At 29.8% G+C, this 22345-nt stretch overlaps 2 protein-coding genes across 2 annotated transcripts; one reads left to right on the top strand and one right to left on the bottom strand.

Annotated features, from left to right (window-relative positions):
* Window positions 1-904: 904 nt before the first annotated feature.
* LOC112035543 (cycloeucalenol cycloisomerase) lies at window positions 905-5159 on the bottom strand. Its single transcript, XM_024068362.2, has 8 exons — window positions 5031-5159; window positions 4754-4893; window positions 4027-4110; window positions 3561-3602; window positions 2554-2664; window positions 2259-2450; window positions 1637-1734; window positions 905-1352 (listed from the first exon to the last, which is right to left on the bottom strand). Exons 1-8 carry the CDS (start codon window positions 5035-5037, stop codon window positions 1160-1162), a joined length of 867 nt encoding a protein of 288 aa, XP_023924130.1. The 5' UTR covers window positions 5038-5159; the 3' UTR covers window positions 905-1159.
* A 5090-nt stretch (window positions 5160-10249) lies between these two features.
* LOC112035547 (protein ROOT INITIATION DEFECTIVE 3) lies at window positions 10250-14843 on the top strand. The gene is made up of 8 exons (XM_024068366.2): window positions 10250-10589; window positions 11620-11733; window positions 12114-12247; window positions 12364-12508; window positions 12610-12812; window positions 13261-13382; window positions 14039-14271; window positions 14442-14843. Exons 1-8 carry the CDS (start codon window positions 10365-10367, stop codon window positions 14634-14636), a joined length of 1371 nt encoding a protein of 456 aa, XP_023924134.1. The 5' UTR covers window positions 10250-10364; the 3' UTR covers window positions 14637-14843.
* Window positions 14844-22345: the final 7502 nt, after the last annotated feature.

Here is a 22345-nt window from a genome sequence, read left to right as displayed (position 1 = left end):
GTAAAAATAGGATTTTATTTAAGGAACATTTTGAGAGTTTAATTCCTTCAATGACTCTACCTTGACCCAAAAAAAAAAAAAAAAAAGTTTTTTTTTTTTTCAAAATTTTATGGTGTAAAAATAGGATTTTATTGACAACTAAATGGAGAAACTAAATTGTTAATCTAAGAATAGGCCTTATGGCTAACATGATTCTTTTTTTGGGGTTTGGCTCTTGGCCGAGTCAATAACAAGATAAAAATAGGGCTTTGGTTAAGGGGCGAATAAAGAAGACAACTATTATTTGTTACCCAAAATACTTTTATTGTAATTCAATTCAATCGAACTGAAGATTGAGAAGACATTTGTCTGAATCTAAAATTTGATTTTCTTTGAGCTATTATTAATTGTTGTTTTTGTTTAGTTTCATTGAAGGTAATTGATTTGGTTCAGATTTACTTTTCTAAAATTAGTCTGAATCTAAAATTAGTGTTTTACTTTTCTTTTCTTATTGTGGATTTTCCCTGAAATTTTGTGCCTTCTGCTGGATTTTTAAATCAATTGGGTTTGGAATTCATTTCTGTCGCAATTTTACTTTTCTTGCAATCCTATCTGGAACTTTATAGGGCTGTTTTTAAAAAATTGAGCATCATTCCTATTGTATTAATATAAAAATAAAATTGATAATATCAATAATGTGTTTGTGTATGTAGCATGCATGAATTTCCATAATTCTATACTAATATTTAGTTTAAATATTTGAAATAATAAATTTTAAAAAATTATTTTAGTAAATTTAAATATTGCTTCCTTTGATAGTCATTAAAACCTTCTGTATGTTTTTCTATTATCCACATTCATGCATTCAGTCAGTGACCATATCCGAAACTCAAACGAACAAAGAATAAAAATATCAAAGAGAAAATGAGAGAAATTTAATTTTAGTTTGATGATGAACAGCAGAGAAGATCCTCATCATTTTAGTGTCAAATCAAAATAGACTGGGCTGAAATAAATCACAACAATAGTGAACTTGATTGTTTACTGCTTGCCCATACAATTTTTTCACATATCCTAAAAATGTAAAAAAGCAACAAAGATCTAGTTGGTACAAAAAACATTACAGCATCAGCAAGATGACAGGAAGTTAACCCATGTCCCTGTTCTGCAAATTCATCAGTCATGTTTCAATGGCATGTCGTGGAAACCATGGCAGTCCTGGTTGAAGACATTGTTTTGAATGTGAAACAGGAACAATAGGTCCTAGAAAGAGGCGCCACAAATCAAGTATTATTGTAACTAGCATGGCAGCACCCAGGGCATCAACCGCCACTCTCGGTAGGTCCCATGGTTTGCTAGGTTTCTCATCAATTCTGCACATGTAGTTGAATTGGCATCAGGAAAACTAATGTATATACAAGAGAACAATAAATACATTTAAAAACCCTATGGGTATTCTTTAACCTAAGATAGAGGAAAACTTAGAGTTTGCACTCTTACATGTGAACACATTGAACAAATGCTTATTTCTGACAATTTAATCGGTTAATACAACTATATTTTTATAAGTAAAGCATTGCATTAGTTAATACTTAATACAACAATACAAGTGCAAAAGAGAAGGAAATCACCAGTAATTGTAAATTAGAATTCTTACCTCAGAAACATAGGGAAGCTTACAATGAAGTAGATGGCATAAAACAAGGAGCCAATTTTGTACATGGATGATCGGTCCACAAATTGATAATAAGGGAACTGCACATATTCAACATGAAACATCATTACCATTTTATCAAAAAGAAAAGAAAAGAAAAGAGAAACATCATTACCACTACTTTATATCATACATTCGTGGCCCAGATATGTTCAGCATGTAATTAGTTCTTCAGAAGGGAAACATTCAGAAAGAGAAAAGAAATGAAGTGCATCACAACAACAACAACAACCAAACCTTAGTCCCAAATTTGTTTGGGGTCAACTACGGATCCTTAACAAATTAGTCAAGGTCAGCCACATGTATTCTACAATAAATGTTGTCAAATTTTCAAAACTTCAAATTTTTACGAGTCTCATCATGTTGCAATAATTGTTGTCAATTTTTCTAGAAAGGACAAAGGGAGACTTATTTATACGTTCACCCTAGAGATTCAGACTTTCATAATAGTAATGAAAAGAGTAATAAAAATATTCAGAGTTTAAGCAACATATTCAGAGTTTAAGTAAGCTTAGACAAAGGAAATTGATAATAACAATGAAACAAAAACCTTTTTATCACATACATTAGAAATAGCCAAAGTCTCAAGGTATGCTATGAAATAAGAAAGAGCCAAAATCCATGCAGCCTCAAAAATCCACTGAATTTTCTCTGGCAAGTCGGCAATAGAATGCCGTAGTCTGCGAAGTGTCATGTTTGATGTAACATGATAAAATAAAAAGCAAACGTGTGTGAGAAGGAAAGTTGTGTGTGGTACCTGCAAGGAAACAAATTATCTGATTAGAAATGATAGCATGTAGTCTTAACTATTAAGCATTTCTTGTTTCTAACTATTGAATGTTTCTTGTTTCAATGCTTACATTGTTCATCTTCCATGATGGAAAGGTATAAGAAGCTCCCAAAACTGTGAAGAAATAGTGGGTCCAAAAGTAATTCCCTACATAGCTAAAGAGTATAATCCATAAACTGGCCTGCAACAAAAATAAGTTTGTCTTTCAGGTCAAGAATAAATACCCATAAAAAATTAGTTTATCATATTGAGAGGTAGATATGCAAGGCCACTGGATTGACATTATAATTAGGTAGAGGGAGATAAGGACCTATTCAAATGTCAAAGAAGTGCTGTATAGACCACCAAAAAGAAAAGTTCATCGCAGGCTTTGCTAGTAATAAGAAAATGAAACAAAGACAGCAAAGATGATTAAAAAGCAGGACAATTGTTATAAGTTCATCTCACAAGAACAACATTTGGAGATTACATTGCTTATGCAGCTCTTCAAATTTCAAATGACAGTTTTTGTAGCTCTGTGTGAAGTAAAAAATACATTGGCAATATTACTCCTGCATTGCTTTATTTTTCATTAATTAGAACTTACGGCTCAGACACTACAGTAATCCATAAAAATAAAGTTATTCAACATTCATGTTCTAAGTGATGACTAACACTCCATGGGTACAGTAAAGATGGTAAGGGCCTGTGCAACAAACAATTTTATATTAGAAACATCTTGAGGACTTGGTGTTTTTAGGTTAAACAAAATCATAATCAAAAGCAGGTCTGGCCCAAGCGGCCACATAAAGAACTTTCAGCTTTATGTAAGGACACAATTCTTATCAGCAAAGTCATAAACCAATTATTCAGAATGAATGCTAAGCATGTATTTAAAAATTAAATACTTCTATCAATGCAATAAAAGGTTAGGAATACACAAAAAAGACTATAAGCAACTGACCGTAAATTCAGCATAAATATGGTGAAAACAAAGCACACATCATCCAGAAGATCCATGACCCCGAAACAATTTTCATTGTTCTATTACCTTTCATAATTATTATAAGTAAAGTGTTACACCATAAAAACACTTACCTTGACCCAATAACGATCCTTCAAAGGCAAAAAGCTATCAGCCTGCAAAAAAAAATCCCAAAAAGAAAAATAATTAGCACATAAACCATGTTTTGAGCAACTAATAACTCTCCCCAACTGCACTTTATAAAAATAGCCATCAGTTCCCAATTCACATGGATTACAAAAGACTCAGGTAATATAGTCAATTAAAGTTCATAACATTTTTTGGAAATGAAAGCTTACAATATAGTTTGGATGCACCCATCATGGTCCATGCTAACTCAACGATTTTATTTAAAATTCCATTTCAAGAACAAAGCTGAATACTTTAATCTATACAAAACAAATATAATACACGGACAATATAGTATATACATGCTAATAGACATGACACAAATCACAATGATATGCAACCCAACAATCTTCATGGACTTCTCCATTAATGGAAAAAGTAAAAAATGATTGAAAAAGTTAAAGAATTTACCTTCCCAACAAAGAGCATTGGTATCAAGAAAGAAGGAACCGCTGAAACCAATCCCAAAAGTAGGTACTCCAATTCTGTAAAGCTCTGTCAATTACCAAAATTAACTTTTTACACAAAGCATAACAGATAGTTTGTTAAAGAAAGAGAAAGAGAAAGAGAAGTCATTTTATATTTTAAGATTAAAAACACATTACTACCATTCTCTTCTTTTTTTTTTTTCTTTTTTTTTTTGATAGACATTACTACCATTCTCACGCATATGTAAAATGCAATTAAGGTAACCATTTTTTTTATTAAAAAAAAAAAGTATTGTACAATTTTTGTCACTAAAATTTGTTCCAAATTTAATTTTTGTCCGCTAAATTCCGTGCTTAGATCCAAATATGATTTTTTTTTTTTTTCTTTTTTGCTTAGAACAACAACAACAACAACAACAACAACAAAAAAAATCAGGGACAAAATTGCAGATCTTATGGATGGTAAGAACTATATTCCAGCCAAGTAAAAAAGAAAAAGTCAAACGATATTAATGGATGAAGTTAAATTGTTCAGCTAAATTGAACATCTACAAGTGACAAAATTGTAAAAATACAACTACCCTTTTTCTTTGACTATTGTTTTTGTTGTTTTCATGCCGTGTTTCCTACTTTTTGCAGTAACCAAACAGCAAGCTAAAAATTAGTAAAAAAAAACAAAAAAAACAAAACAAAAAGTAAATAGTCAAAACCTCGTAGAGTTTGTATGGAACGACAATGCCTAAACACAGAATGAGCCAGAAAGGAGTGTAGAAGAGGAAGAAGAGCTCGCCCCATCTCTTGCTCGGGTCAGTAGCCAGCCACAAATTCTGACCCGTACCCGGTTTCACACCTGAGACCATTTTTTTCGAATCAAAATTGAATTTTGAAAGAGACCAATTTCAGAACTTTACATTCTAACATACATTGATTACGAAAATTTCAGAGCAAGAAGGAGAAGAAGTAAGAGAAGAGTGTTGAGAATATTACCGCCCATATTTTCTGTTCGGGTAATCGGGTCTGGATTTGAGTGCTTGTGTCAGAGATCTTTTTGAAAAGTGATGTGATAAGAGAGAGTGTGAAAGTGAAGTGTTTGACGAACTAACTTTCAGCCATAGGCTGTTTTATTAGTTATTAGAACCTAGACGACAGTGACGGTGGCAGAGATTTCTGATAAGTCCTGCAAATCGACGGTCCAGATTTGTTACTCTCTCTTTCTAAATTGTAGATTTTTTTTTCTTTTTTTAAATTGTTGAAAAGCTATGCCAACGTCATAAATTGAAATTTACACTAAAAATTGATTGATATACTAGTTATAGTAAAAAGTTATCATTAGAAACGGATGTCATATGTTAAAACCCTCTAAATATATATATATATATATATTATTTTTATTTTTTTAAGAAATAATTTAATACCACATCCTTTCATACATATTTTACCACAACTGTTCTATGTAGCTAATTGTGATTAGATGTTTGTTACAATCACGTGAAATCATCATTTTTTTTCCCTATCAATCACAATCTATCATGTAAATAGTTAAAACAAATCAATTGTGACAAAGTACCTATATAAAAGTGTGGTATTAAAATTGTTATTATTTTAAGCTAGCAAGTGTTAACATAATTTTTTTTTAAGGAATAATTTGGTATTAGGAACTTTCACACATATTTTGCCATAATTGTTTTATGTGACAGATTATAATTGGCTATCTATTATTATTACATGACTCATCTTGCCATTTAATTAAAAAAAAAGTTGGTTTTTAATTATATATTTTTATACAAGAGTTAATTAAATTATGATCAAATACCAAGAAAAATATACACAATCATGATAAAGTTGGCATACATTTAAACATTTATTACTTCTTATTGTGTGTTTTTGGACAATTATTAATGATATATTTTACTTTTTTGTTTTTAGCATACTAAGTATTTTAACACACACACACGGAAAGAGGGAAGAAGATTTTTAAAAAAACTGATAGTAATATATATCCAAAATGGCCTAACGATAAATTTTACTTAGTCTAATGATTCATGTCATACATATAGCGTTCATAAACCTCATTGTAACAGCTGAACCATTTGTAATCATGACAAGATTATATCGCGTCAATCCACTTATAACTATTTTGCTAAATTTAACTTGTTTGGATGTGTGTGTGTGTTTTTTTGGACAAAATTTAGTTACGATAGTTGTATTTTAAGGCTACAACTTTACTCAATATTATTTACATTACTACATATTTCGAAAATCTAATATTTGGATTGCAAGTTCTTTACGCTTTTAATACACATGTCAAATTTTGTACAAATAAGATATTATTTACTATATGATCTATAAAATTATATTTTAAGCTTTATTTTAAATTACAAACACTTGCAATTTAAACAATTTATTGATAATATAGCTATTGATCTTTAATTTCTTTAGAAATTTTGCAAGCATGAAGGGTATAAAAAGAAAAAGTAATTCAATAGTGAATTTGTCAAGATCCACCTCTAATAAAAAAAAAATATTGAATAAGGTTATAGTTTAAGATTACAACCAATTTTATAGTTAAATTTTGTCTTATTTTTTCTTTTATTTTTTTAATCTAAGTAAGAAATCAATCAAACTATATTATATAGTAATTTAAGTGTATATATATATATATATGAAACTTTATTATAAATACTTAAATTCTGACTCTTCTCCTCCACCTCACAAAAACCGAAAAACTTGTACAATGACCATCACACCAAATGTACGCAATGGTAATGTATTTATTTAACTACATATTTCGAAAATCTAATATTTGGATTGCAAGTTCTTTACGTTCTTAATATACATGTCAAATTTTGTGCCAATAAGATATTATTTACTATATGATTTATAAGATTATATTTTAAGTTTTATTTTAAATTACAAACACTTGCAATTTAAACAATTTATTGTAATATAGCTATTGATCTTTAATTTTTTAGAAATTTTGCAAGTATGAAGAGTATAAGAAGAAAAAGTAATTCAATGGTGAATTTGTCAAGATCCACCTCTAATAAAAAAAAAATATTGAATAAGGTTATAGTTTAAGGTTACAACCAATTTTATAGTTAAATTTTGTCTTATTTTTTCTTTTTCTTTTTTTTAATTTAAGAAAGAAATCAATCAAACTATATTATATTGTAATTTAAGTGTGTATATATATATATATATATATGAAACTTTATTCTAAATACTTAAATTCTAACTCTTCCCCTCTACCTCACAAAAACTGAAAAATTTGTACAATAACTATCACACCAAATATACGCAATGGTAATGTATTTATTTAATTACATACAAAATTGAAAGCTTTTTTTTTTTCTTTTTTTCAAGTACAACTTACTTTTTAAGCAAAACGACAAATAATAATAATAATAATAATAATAATAATAAGCTCACCCAACACAAAAAGGGAGGGATGTCATGTTATGGTTACCAAAGAAGTTGATACACGTGGCAATAAGAATACGCAATGAACACAATGCATCATATCCATCAAGAAAAGTATATCAATATTGTCACCATTTTTCTTAAAATTAATAAGATTTTTTTTTATTGGAAACTTATTAGATTTCTCGATAAGGTGTTTGTGTGTGGCCAATATTTGGCCATTGAATCATTGATCTTGATGAGTTTAGATTTATCTGAGAGAACGTAATTTACTGCACATAGGGAATGGTATTTATTTACGCTTTTAATATAAATATCGAATTTTGTGTCAATAAGACATTATTTACTATATGATCTATAAGATTATATTTTAAGTTTTATTTTAAATTATAAACACTTGCAATTTAAACTATTTATTAATAATATAGCTATTAATCTTTAATTTTTTAGAAATTTTGCAAACATGAAAAGTATAAGAAGAAAAAGTAATTCAATTATGAATTTATCAAGATCCACCTCTAATAAAAAAATATATTGAATAAGTTTGTAGTTTATGGTTACAATCAATTTTATACTTAAACTTTGTATTATTTTTTATTTTTCTTTTTTAATCTAATAAATAAATCAATCAAACTATATTATAGTGTAATCTAAGTGTATATATATATAAAATTCTCTTCAAAAAAATACTTAAATTCTGACTATTCTCTTCCACCTTACAAAAATTGAAAAACTTGTACAATATCTATTACACCAAATATTTGCGATGTTAATGTATTTATTTAATTACATACAAAATTTAAAGCCCTTTGTTTTTTTCAAGCACAACTTACTTTTTAAGCAAAACGCCAAATAATAGTAAGCTCACCCAACACGAAAAGGGAGGGATGTCATGTTATGGTTACCAAAGAAGTTGATACACGTGGCAATAAGAGTACAGAACGAACACAATGCATCATATCCATCAAGTCAGGTATATCAATATTGTCATCATTTTTCTTAAAATTAATAAGATTTTTTTTTATTGGAAACTTATTAGATTTCTCGATAAGGTGTTTGTGTGTGGCCAATATTTGGCCATTGAATCATTGATCTTGATGAGTTTAGATTTATTGAGAGAACGTAATTTACTGCACACGAGGAATGGTACTTATAATTTTTTTATAATAAAAAATTATTAATGATAAATTCATGTGAAAGTTAATAAATTTTTTTAGAAAAAAGAAAGGTTTAATTAGGCTTATAATATATTACATAATTATAATACCATTACAAAAAGGTTTAGCCTTTGTTGTAGTAGTAATCTAAAGTTATAACGACTGAAATTTTAACACGCACAATCAACGTGGAATAAACATTTTTTTTTTTTTTTTTTATAGAAAACAGTAAGTTATACATTAAACTAAAACTCATAAAAGATAAAAATAAAAAAATAAAGTTCTAACATTTCAAAACATAATAATAAAAAAATTCAAGCATTAGAGAAGCACAAAAACAATTCAAATATAACCTTGCAACAATTAAAAATAATAAACAATTTAAATGATAGCATATAAAAGTAAATTCAATAATATAGCAAGGAAAGACCTCATCAATTTAAAGTTTGAATGCTAAAAAAATCTATATACCATATGAAAAACCAATAAAATATTAGGTGGGCTCCCCAATACTCACTCTCGCAACCCACTTGAGGATAAATAGTCAAACCTTATCCGTTGGATTGGTTTAAATTGTCATATTTTTTTATTTTTTATTTTTCATTTTTTTTTATAACAAGAAAGAATTTCATCTATAACCTAATCTAAAAGTATATGTGTGTGAAACTTTCTTCTGGAGACTTGAACTCAATCCCTTACCCCCCACACCCTACAAGTACTTATACTTGTAGAGCGACAATCACCGCACCAAGGGTGTGCGGTGGTAATTGTCATCATTTATAATAACTTAATTTCATTGTTGTTAGTTGTCGCACACAGTTATAGTATTAAAATTTAATACATATAAGATATGTAAGCAAAAAATAATTAACTCACTAACAAATGAAAAACATGTGTTACCACCGCACACCCTTAGTGCAATGATCACTTCACAAGTATATTGGGGGCAAGGGCCGGGGTTTAAGTCTCCACAAAAGAGCTTCACACACATATACATTTAGATTATTCTAGAGTATAATTTATATCTTGTATATAAAAATTAAAAAAAAAAAAACAAAACATGTTTTAGTGATTGGTTATTTTTGTATACATATTTCTTGCTTATTAGATTTTGATACAAATGACGCGATATCATTTGAAATAAAATACTTTTTCATGGCAAACTACCTACATGTACAAAATTTGCACTGTGATTGCAAAAATATATATACATATATATTGCATATAGAAAACTATATATATAAAAAAATTTTGATGGTTGAATAAGAGATTTGAGATTCAATCCTTACTTACACCAAAAATCAATTAGTATTTTAGTTTGATGATAAAAAGTTATCATTAAAAATAGATTTCATAAGTTAAAAAATATAAATAAATGAAAAAAGTCTTTTGCTTCCCCCATTAGTTCCTAAACCCACCAGGCCTGAAGTGGCATGCCCTTATTGGCATAGCTCACATTTACACGTCAGTATTTGCATGTAGAACAGTTGCATAAGAGCCAGCTCTGACCCATCTCTCACTTCCCACGTGTTTGAAGAGAGCAAAAAGAACAAAATTCTTCAACTACTTTTGTCTCTTTCACAAATCAGCATGCCATGCGTCACACAAACCATGCACGTCCCCAGATTAACAAAACAAACTCCTTGCATGCAAAGGTTCACAATTCCTATAAATCATTCTTTATATGCAGTAGTCGTTTCTAGTCTTAATTCAGTCATACTGATACACACACACACAAGCTGAGATGGATAAGGATAAGGAGGCTTTGGTGGTTTGCAGTGACAAGAGCATGGGAATAGGCATAACAATATGGGATATGGACACTGGGGATCATCTTCTTCACATACCAACTTGTGCTTCACCTTCTCATGGGCTTGTGTGCTTGAGAAAGCAGTTCCTTGTAGCTTCTCAGATTCACAAACATGGGTCTGTTGGTGGAGGAGCTATCTTCACGTGGGCATTGAATAAGGTAAATGATGGTCAGCTCAATCTCCAAATGAATTTAATCAAATGGGTTTCCATTTTTCTTTTTTTAGAATGTAAAAATTGTATCTTTCATTACTGTCCTATGGGGTAATTGGAAATAGGAATTAATCTATGCACAAGGTTCCTTCTTCTGCATTTGATGTATTAGGATTGTGTAGATTAATTGTCAGGGTAATTGGAAATAGGAATTAGTCTCTAAAAATTGTGCACAAGGTTCCCGTGTCTGTGGTTCTGGAGAGAATTGGTGTATTATGATTTATGTTTTTGTGTGTATATTTAGGCATAGCTATATGCTTCCCAATATGCTTGAATTTTTTGTATTTCCCTATTTCCCAAAAATTGTCTTCTTATTTCAGTCATTGAACGATTGATTATGGCTGTAAAATTTAAACATCCTTTGATAAATCAGGCGTCATTAATATTGGACCACCATTGATCATTTGGGTAATGCAAAGGCTTACTTGCTTGATATTCCAAATATGTAACAAAGTTTGTTCTTCACTGTATGTCTTTTATCTGTTAAAAATGCTTCTCTCAAATTTTACTATTCACTTAATCTGACTACGCATTATGTAGGGTAGTTTTGGATGTCTGTTCATGTATATGTACTAGTCTTATATGATGCATATGGTTACTAAAAAAAATGCATAAAGGAGATTGACAGAAAAGAAAATCTAATGAGCCTAATATAATAAAATGGATTAGGTGATTTATAGAATTCACTTATTGCTAGAAAATGTTTTGTTACATCAGGACAAACCATCATTACTAAGTTGATACTTGCTAGATATTCATCTGACAGTTTGAAGCTTTTCATTGAAGTTCTGGCTGGACTTCACTTGTATTTTATAATTCCATATATTTGTAACCCCAATCTGAAACTTCAAAAATGAGAGACAAAAAAACCAAATAATTATTAAGTGAAGCTTCTTGCATATTTTTCCTTTAGAACTCTGTTTTACAATAGAAAGCTTTGCTTGGTTAATTGTTTACTCAAATTTCCTAATCTTCAGCCTCAGTCACCTCTTCGGAGTTACCCAGCGGAGGCCATTGGGTCACTTTCTTGCACAAAGGATGGCCTATATCTTGCCGGTGGGGCACTTTCTGGAAATGCTTATTTTTGGGAGGTTAGTAAGAACTCTATCAAGTAGCTTTGTTCAATCGTTCTTTGTAAAAAAAAAAAAAAAATTCTTTCCTGTTAATGAGAAGTCAAAAAAGCCAATTTCATATGGTAAATTTCTTTCCATAAGTCTAGAGACACAAAATTTTTCATGACTTTTGTCGTGGCCTATTTTGATTGATGCATACTAAAAATCAATGTTTAGCCTTGTGTCCATAGCATTGCTCAATTTCTTTACATTGATTCTATGTTCAGCAACTATATAGTATCCATTTTTCTTCATTTTTGTCAATCTTTGGGGCAATGACTGTTTCAATTCTAATGTGGGATAAAATGAATAAAATACTGTCTCTCCTTAGATTCTGATGTGGTTAAGGTAATCCTCAGATTGCCAATGGAAGATTGCTCAAGACTTGGCATGCTCATCACAAATCTTTAAATTGCTTGCTGTTTTCCAATGATGATTCTCTTCTCATTTCCGGGTCAGATGATGGTATGATCTGTGTTTGGTCTGTAATTAGGTAATGCTGAATTCTTTTTCTATTGTTACTTAATTTCTGTAGGCAACACAAAATAAAAAGGACAAAAGATTTGAAGCCTTTGCAATAATGAATTACTCTAATTAATTTGATTGAAGCTTGCTAGACACGGAGGATTCTGGAAGCTTGCATTCTTTGTTACACTATTCATCAGAGCATAAATCTTGTATTACTGGTCTATTGACCACATCAGGAAGCTCAATTTCAGTTTTAGTATCAAGCTCCCTCGATGGCACTTGCAAGGTGACCAAACTATGTGCATCATGGTTCTGACTCTTAGGAATTATATCTTTGAACACTGAATTTTCTTCTTACTATAGCTGACTAAATGTCGTATCTCGTAGGTTTGGGATTTTGTCTCAGGAAGGCTTATACAAACTCAAGTGTATCCACTGGCAATAACTGCAATTGCTTTTCACCCAGAAGTGCAATTCTTGTTCTGTGGAAGTGTAGATGGAAGAATTTTTGTCAACAAGCTTGATGTTGGACTGTTGGAGGAACAATTCGTTGTTGAAGAAGCCCAACCAGTTGTGCTAAATGGACACAAGTAATGTATGGTGCTTGAATTTTCCAGTTACTAAATGGAGATTAAATCTCCTTCTGTCAAAGGAATAAATAGTTGAAAAACCTAGTGATTTTGAATCTCATTTACATGAAATAGTTTGATTCCTAATTAGTACAATGACTTTGGCAATTTCAACCGGGTTTTTGTGTTGATTTGACATTAACTATGGAGACTGAATTGGTGACAAACTGGCTCCTGCTATCTTTACTTAACCTGGTTCTTTGGCTTTTGGAACCCATGTTTGGAAACTTCAGTTCACATGTAGTTTGAAGATAAACACACACCTGCACAGAGACGCTATAAGTCTATAACCAATGAGTGTTAAATTGTGATCCTCTACTATACTCATTTTGCTTGGCCATTTGTCTAGATATTTAATTCGTATAAACTCGTGTAGTAATATAATCAGCTTACGTTCCCATTCACACAGTGGAGCCATAACTGCATTGACCTTCAGTGAATCGGGTCTGATATCTGCATCTGAGGACTGCACCATTTGCATGTGGGATGTAGTCAACGGGGTGATTATTCGAAGATTCAATCATGGAAAAGGTAAGCATAATCTTCAATGTCTGTTTTGTCTTTTATTATCCTTTACTCAGGAGGGAGTTTGCTATTCACTTGGATCAGTAAAATTATATGTTGTTGAAAAATTATCCATCCATTTGGCCTATGTGGTATTTGGTCGCTGATGAATTGGAGTAATGGGAAAATCCTGAAATACCAATTTTCAATTAATGAGCACAAAAAAATAGTTTGAACGGGAAATGTATGCTTTTATTTTTCACACGCATTAGCTAGAGTAGTAGAATCAAACATGTTATGCATGATGGGAAATCCAAACATAGAAAAAAAATTGTCCTCTGATTTTCTTAGTAAACAAATACTTATTAATTTTTTTTTTTTTTTTTTTGATAACCTTATTAAAAAAACTCTTAGTAACCAAGTAGTTTCCTCAACCCTTTGCCTACATCATCTAAGAGGTGCATTTTTGTCTTACATGTGAGAGACGGTTACATGCACATGTCTATACATATAATACATATGCCCACATTTGTATAGATACATTCTACAAATACTTTAATGTGAATAGTTAGAACAAGGAAATAATTTTATGTATGAATATGTATATTCTTATGTCATACTATCTTCTAACAAATAACCACTGATCTTGCATGGCTAAGATTGCTGTTTTCATCAATAAGCAGGGGCAGTAACTAATATGACAGTGATTCCGCAGTCCTCACTGCTTTCCATATCAAAAAATCAGAGAGTTTCAAACCAGTTCCATGTTTCATTACTTGAGAAGTTTCCTCAGCCAGCCAACTCATTCAAGGGAACACTCAATCTCCTTTCCTTAGGTCATTCCTCTGAAGAAAAGCAGACTTCCCTTGACTTCCAAAGCACTGATTCATTGCAGCAGCATATATCTGATTTGGAGGTCTTTCCCACTCTGTTAAAGCAAATGTTGACAAATGCACAGACAATTAAGTGTAACATAGAAAAGTGATATACCATTAAATTACCAAATAGAACTAACTTTAGCACATTATATGTGAAGTAGACTAATTTTTGACAATGCACTCATTCTGTGTCTTGGAATTGGGGCAGAAAAAACGAACACCAGCAGCCATGCAAGTGAAGGTGGAAACTTGTATAGAGAATCGGATGTGGGCCACAAGAATGACAAAGCATGTCATGGAGATGAATAAGCATTTGCAATCACGTTTGCTTGACTTGATGGAGTGCAGATTGTTTTGGTCTACTCAAATTGACTCACCCACATCTAAAAAGAGAAAACGTTGAGAGTTCAATTCTAGAGGGGGAGGAGGAACCATAGCCCTCAAGTTGAATTGTCATGGTTTGCAGTAGGTGAATTCTGTTTCAGTCTTTCGTTCTATTGTATTTTTCTCTGTTAGTGTATGAAGAACAATAAGACGACACCTATAGAGGTTGTTATGATGGTTTGGCCTACCTCTCGTATCTTTATAACCATTTCTATTCTTGTTTTAATATTACTTTATCTTCCTATTCTTCTATTATTTTTCAGTTTTTGGTGTAAATATACTATTAGTCCTATTATCAATAATTAAGACAAACATAAAGCTGCTTGAAAGGGACCTTAGGGAAGATGGAGGATAAGGTCTGCATGAAGGTCAAATAGAAACAGAAAGAACAGGATTGTTAAAGTAATTCCATTGCAAAAATTGCCACCATAGGAGATTAATGAGCTTGGCAATATGCAGGACATCAATTGTGAAGCCTGCTGAATAAAGCATTACTTGGATGCTTATAAGACAAGTTGTGGAGCCTTAGGAAATCAAGATCCTTGCTTGAGTTAATAAAATCATGCATGAGTACGGTTTTGAACAGGACATTATTAGACTTGCAACTGCAATTCCTCTGCTCAAAGGCCGAGAGATTGCAGAAAATGATTCTTACATTACCTAAGAAAATTCCTTGGGGAATCAGTATCCACTATTTCTTGCATCTTCTTGAATTGAGCTTCAGCCTGCAGAAGTAAACTGCTTGCTCAGGTTCATATTTGAAAGTGGAAAAAATTAACATGTTGCAGTGCAAGTCTAGCTAATGCTTCATAAGTCAAGAGATATATAAAAAGACAAAAGTAAAAATATTTCTTTTTTAAGTAATTTGCTTCATTATTTGGGACAGGAAACTTGGTCACTATCAGTTTTTCATCAACTAGCTCACAAGATAATTTAGGCAAATGTATTGCAGCTCTTCAAGAAATATTATGATCAACATGATTTTCTTACTAGCTGCTTTTTTATTATACAGATCTTTTGACAAGTAGTTAGACTTTCAGACCATAATCTTGGATTCACTAAACTTATTTTCATAAAATTATTCTAAAAATATTGTTTGCCTAAGATATTACCTAGGAATGTGGTACATAACTGCATTGAATTTCATTACTACAACATCTATCATATCATCCTTAATACTATACCCACCTCGATAAATATCTTTTGTAACATCTACTGAATATCTGTTACCAATGGCTTCTGTTGAAGCAACTTTTCCTTTAGTAATATGTCTCATAATTTTAAATTATTTTCTTTTAGATTTGAGACTACTATATAGGTGGTGTCAGATTTTGAACTAAGTAATCTTTTGTCTATTGAATTTTGAAGTAATAAGAATTCAGAATGGTCTGTGTTTAACTGTTTATCAATTATCTTTGCTCAAAAAGTCTATTCCTTATTGATCAAACTCAACAACCATGATAAAAAACAATTGTGGTTTTCTGTAAAATACCTTTTGAATAATGAGATGTGATATGTGACAGCCAAGTTTTCACTAAGGAGAGTTTGCACTATCTCTATTTGTAATGTCAAAATTTTTTGTGACACAGGAATTCTAGCATGGTAGAGAAAATCTAATGCTATTCTGTTTTCCCTTTCATTGTACTATTTAAGAGTGGCCTGCAATTCCTGTATTTATGCAGTACTATTTAAGAATATCACCTTGATTTACTAATTTGCTCTCAATCTCTGAACCAGTGGAGCAGCTAATGTGATACTCCACATCAATGAAAACAAATCAATTAATGCAAAAAATATGACACTTGTTCAAAAAAGTCATATGAATAAGTTAAATTTTTATCAGGTTAACTTGTTTTAATTTGTACGGAGTACCACATCAGCTATACTCCGAGAATACCTACTAATTTTCCTAAAGAAGCTAGAACGAAAAGGGAATCAGAGTTAATAATTGGTTAAGACTATTTATCACTTTTAGCTGTGCATTGAAATGGATGTATGCAGCAACAAATTCATGAAGGGTGCAGGTTTTTATTTATATTTTTTTGTCTTTTTCTGAAATCAGGAAAAGTGCAATGATATTCATGCAAGTGACATGACAGGCTCCAACTAGAAAGCATCTAGATTTTCTTCTCTTTTTCTTGATCATATATGGGTGGTTATACAGTCCAAGAGTAGTTTTTTCCAACACAAAATCCATTTCCTTCTCTGCCTCTGGATTGAACCTAAAAAACCATCTTTTGTTGAGAGGCCAAGGGGCAAGACCATTTTTCTTATACACCATCAAATCAAAGATATGGGAGAATATAAAAGAGACCTTCATTCCCATAGGCCATTGTCCAATGAAAGAGTCCTCTTTGATCAAGTCCCGCATTGGTTAGGACTTAGGAGTAATGAAAATATTCGCTTATGAGCGCCTAAGCTACCTGGAACTTAGCTTTTCTTGTTTTTGAAGTTGGTCTACAAGACTGCAACTAATGGCCCATTAACTTTACCAAGGAGGCACATTTAGGGGACTTTTTGAAGCAAGTTTGTTGCTTTCTCAGCTGCAAAAGTGATAGTATTGAACCACAATACAAGAATAAGTTGTAAAATGCAAGGTGGAGAATCTGTGGGCAGCAAATTGTGGTTTTTTCAGAAACAGAATAAAAAACAAATGCTATATAGCTTTGAAACTACGCATTTTCTATAGTTTGTAAAATCAGTCATATGGTATCTCTATAGTTGGTTAAGAAAAAAACGAGAAATAAATCTACCACAGGTTATAGAATAATCAATAAGATAAATTTTTGACATAAACCAACCTAGAGATGCCATTGTCCCACCTTCTTATACGACTGATTTTATAAACAATAGAAAATACTTTATATATATGATACATAAAGTTCGAAGGTATATGGCATTGTTGTTTGTTTTGTTCCTGAGGAAACCACAATATGCTGCAAGGTGGAGAAACAATGGGCAGCCTATTGTTGTTATCTCAAGAACATAATAGAAAGCTATGCTTTATGCATGTTTAAAATAAGTATTTTTTATAGTTTGTAATATCAGTCAAATAAGATAAAGGAGAAGAGTATCTCTATAGTTTTTTTTTTTTTTTTTTGATAGGAATCTCCATAGTTTTTTTTTTTTTTTTTTTTGAGAAGATAGTATCTCTATCTCTATAGTTCTATAACGTAATCAATTAAGATAAAGTTTTTGACATAAACCATTATAGGAACAATGGTAATAATTAATATTAATATTGAAGGAAATTTGAACACTAAAAATTCAAAATGTCCCTAGACATTGTTAGTTTTTTTTTTTTTTCTTCTAAATTAGCCTACCACTCACTTAGACATCTTTTTTTTGAGTTCTATGGCTACAACAACTCAAAAAAATGTTATGAAAATATGATAGAATTTTGTTGTACCATTGAAAATGTATTACATGCCATCCTTAGCCCAAATATCTCAATATATGTTTGTATTTTGATAATTTAATTAAGATGAAACTCTATTAAAGTTTCAATTGGCTCACAAATTTTTTGAATTTAAAGCCTATTTTCATTACATACAATTGTTAGGCTAAATTACAAATTACATCATCTAATTTTGTCATAAATTCAATTTAGTTTTGTAACTTCCAATTTATTCATTTCAATATGATAACTTTTACTTTTATTCAAAGTAATCCTTATGTTAAGTTTGTCACAATCACATGGTATCATTAGGTGTCTTTAAAATGACATTATTTTGAAAATTCAAAAATACCAATACTATGTCATTTTGGGACACTTAACAGCAAACCCTCTAATAAGAAGTGGATGGAATAGCCACACTTACAACAAATAGAAGTTATAGGGCTGAAAAATGAAATGAACAAATTAAAAGTTATATGAATGACTTGAATTTTGGGTAAAATTAGACGTTGCAATTTATAATTTAATTAGATTTGTACTACTAATTCATATTTAAAAATAAGGGGCTTTTATATATGGTATGCATGTTAGCACCCCAATAATATTTCTAAAAACAAAGTTTCTCTACAAACTAGTTTGGAGAGAAACTTTACATATTCCTTATATATCTCTATATTGAGTGTGAATTTTAAAAATCTAACCGTTAGATTCCATGTTCTTATTATATTTTTTATGCATGTAAAATTTCAAGAAGATTAAAGATCAATTGCTATCTCATCAAACAAATGTTAAAATTTCAAATTTTTATAATCTAAAATTGTGTATAAAAAACAAGCTTATTGATAGAATAGTAAATAATATCCAATTTGATATGCATGTTAAAAATATAAGGAATATGAAATTTAATGGTTAGATTTTCAAAATTCACACAAAAAAAAGAGATATATGAGAAGTTTGAAAAAAATTTCTTCAAACTAGTTTGAAGAGAAACTTTGTTATATTTCTAAATATTATTGCACAATTGCCCAACCCCTCCCCTCGGGTTTGAACCAAGACCCTCAATCCATTCCACCAAACTCACCTAGGTTTACCACCTCAACTATTGAACTTTCAATTTTAAATATTTAACCTTTTATTTTTGTTTTGTGATAAATCAAAAAATTTGTTTTTATTATTTTTCTGGATAAACATTTAACCTTTTTTTATCATATATTATATACTATATACTTGTTATCTATATATTATCTATATATAACCGAAACCTTTAAAACTCTCACAATTTTTCACGTCAGTACAATATTTAAATAAAATTGTCATTTTATTTAAATAAAATTATTTTTGTCTAGTCCAAATTTAACAAGAAGTGAAACTCTATTTCTCTAATAAGTCTAACTTAAACTCAAACTCACCATGCACAATATTTAAATAAAATTTTTATTTTATTTAAATAAAATTATTTTTGTTTAGTCCAAACTTAATAAAGAGTGAAACTATATTTCTCTAACAAGTCTAACTTAAACTCAAACTCATCATGCACAATATTTAAATAAAATTTTTATTTTATTTAAATAAAATTATTTTTGTTTAGTCCAAACTTAACAAGGAGTGAAACTCTATTTCTCTAACAAGTTTAACTTAAACTCAAACTCATCATGCACAATATTAAAATAAAATTTTTATTTTATTTAAATAAAATTATTTTTGTTTAGTCCAAACTTAACAAGGAGTGAAACTCTATCTTTCTAACAAGTCTAACTTAAACTCAAACTCATCATTTTTTTTACACAAAATTATTTTTATTTAATCCAAACTTAATAAGGAGTGAAACTCTATTTCTCTGACAAGTCCAACTTAAACTCAAACTTTTCATTTTTTTTTAACAAAATTATTTTTGTTTAATCCAAACAGGAGTAAAACTCTATCTCTCTAAAAAGTCCAATTTAAACTCAAACTCAAACTCAAACTCAAATGTTGATAATTTTTCTTTAATATTTTTTTGTCTTTCAAAAGTTTTAATATTTGAATTTTTAAGTTATTTTTTTGCAGTATCTGAAATTGTTTAACAAATTTTTTGTAAGCCATTGCATGTTCAATCAATGGCTTTTTCATCAATTTGTAACACAAATTGAAATTATACAAGAGCAAATTATGCAATGGTGTGGTTTTTTTAATCAATTTTAGATTTAATAAAATTATTTTAGTCTACTTCACAAATAGGTAAGTTTTGTGCATAACATGAGTTAGCGACTAATTATATAATAAAAGTTAAGCTTAGAAATCGTGATTATGTCAATAGCTGTACCAAATTGCAGCAATTTTTTTAACTAAAAAATTACAATAAATTTTTAGATAAAAATAATATTTTATTTGGTCTTTTAAACTTTTCTTTTATTACTTTACTACTTATTTGGATTACTTTAAATTTCTATGTCGATTATAACTTAAAAAAAATATCTATCCTATTTTCTTAATGTCTTCATCATTCACGTTTATTTATTTATTTTACATTACGTTCATGACAATATTTTTTATTTTTCATTCTATTTCTAGGACATTTTTGTTTCGTTTCTTGTTTTGCATAAACATGCATTTTAAGTGATGTAATTTTTACTTTTTGTTATTTCTTTAAATGTGACAAATTTCTCCTAGTACATATCTTTTTCCTAATAATTCTCATTCTTTTATAATTTCTACAATGATTAGAAATCTAACTTTCTCACAATTGAAAATTCTCTTTATATATTTCTGGCAACAAGTTTGCAATAGCTTCTTCTTTCTAGTTTTTTTTGGATAGAAAAACTACTTGTAATCAATTTTTTCTCCTTCCCTGATAATTCTCCTTCTATTACAATTTCTATGTTGATTAAAATATAACTTTTTTTTTTTTGTTGGTTTCTTAAAAATAGGCAATTTAATGGTTGTGAAATCCATAGTAATATACTTTATCAAGCCCACCAAATACTATCCATACCATTACAGGTATGTCTTTATCTTCTTTGTTTTTGGGTTTTTTGTTATGTTATATATATATATATATATATTTTTTTATTAAAATTTTTGAGTATTAGTTAGAAAGACAATTTTAAATCCGTAAAATCAATTATATAAACCTTTATAAATATTTACGCTTTATCTATTTATGATTTAAGAATTATCAAATTTTGTATTCTCCCCTGCAACAAATAATTTTTCTTTGATTTCATCTTTTTATTTCTGGGTTGTATTTGTATTTATGTTGTTTTTATATGTGCCTTATTAGATTACAAATAGTTTTTAATTATTAAATTTCGGAATTTTATTAGTTAGGAATTAATTTGTTAACAAATATAAGATTGACATTGACATTTATCTCAAAAATTTAGAGATAATATCTACATAAAAAAAATTAAAATTTTTTTTTCAAAAGTTAGTAGACAAAATATAAAACCCAGCACTAATGAGGAGTGGAATCATAATAAACTCCATTGACGCTTTTCGTCAGCCTCTCACCCACGATTATTAGTCGATTTCTTTCTTTGTCAGCTTTGTGGGCTCTTTTTTTTTTTTTTTCCATAGTTGGGAACAGACAAGTGCCACTAAGCTCTCACAAAACGACACCGTTTTCTGAATTCTCTTCTATACTTTTCGCGCCCTTCTAAAACCCTAGCTAGTAGCTACATCACAACACAACACAACACACGGGTCCACACAACGCACTGATTTCAGAGACTGAAACACACACACACAAACAATCAGAGAGAGAGAGAGAAAGAGATAGATATGGCTCAGCTCAAAGCTATTTCTTCATGCTCACCCACTAGCCCTGCTTTTCAAGTAAAAAAGAGAGGTACAAAGTTCTGGGCTTTTTCAGTTTTTCTTTGATTTTTTATTTATTTATTCGAGATTTATTTACATGATTCAATCACATGCGGTATTTGCATGTTAATTGAAAATATTTTTTAAAAAAAATTCTGGGTTCAAATTGTTTGTGAAAAAAATGATTTCTTGGCACCCAAAATTGTATCTTTTATTATTGTTATTTTTTGACTATGAGATTTATTTGCACGATTTGATAACATTCTGTATTTGCATGTTGATTGAAAACCTTTTTTTTGTTTGTTTAATAATTCTGGGCTCAATTTGTTTTGCGAAAAAAGATGATTTCTTGGCACCCAAAATTGTATCTTTTGTTATTGTTATTTTTTGTTCTACGAGATTTATTTGCTTGATTCAATCACATTCTGTATTTTCATGTTAATTGCAAAACTTTTTTTGTTTTAATTATTCTGGGCTCAATTTGTTTTGTGAAAAAATAATATCTTGGCCCCCAAAATTGTATCTTTTCCACATTA

The sequence above is a fragment of the Quercus suber genome, unplaced genomic scaffold (assembly GCF_002906115.3).
Source record: "Quercus suber isolate HL8 unplaced genomic scaffold, Cork oak 2.0 scaffold_89, whole genome shotgun sequence".
Classification (NCBI taxonomy): Eukaryota; Viridiplantae; Streptophyta; class Magnoliopsida; order Fagales; family Fagaceae; genus Quercus; species Quercus suber.
This window is presented reverse-complemented; position numbering and strand designations above follow the sequence as displayed.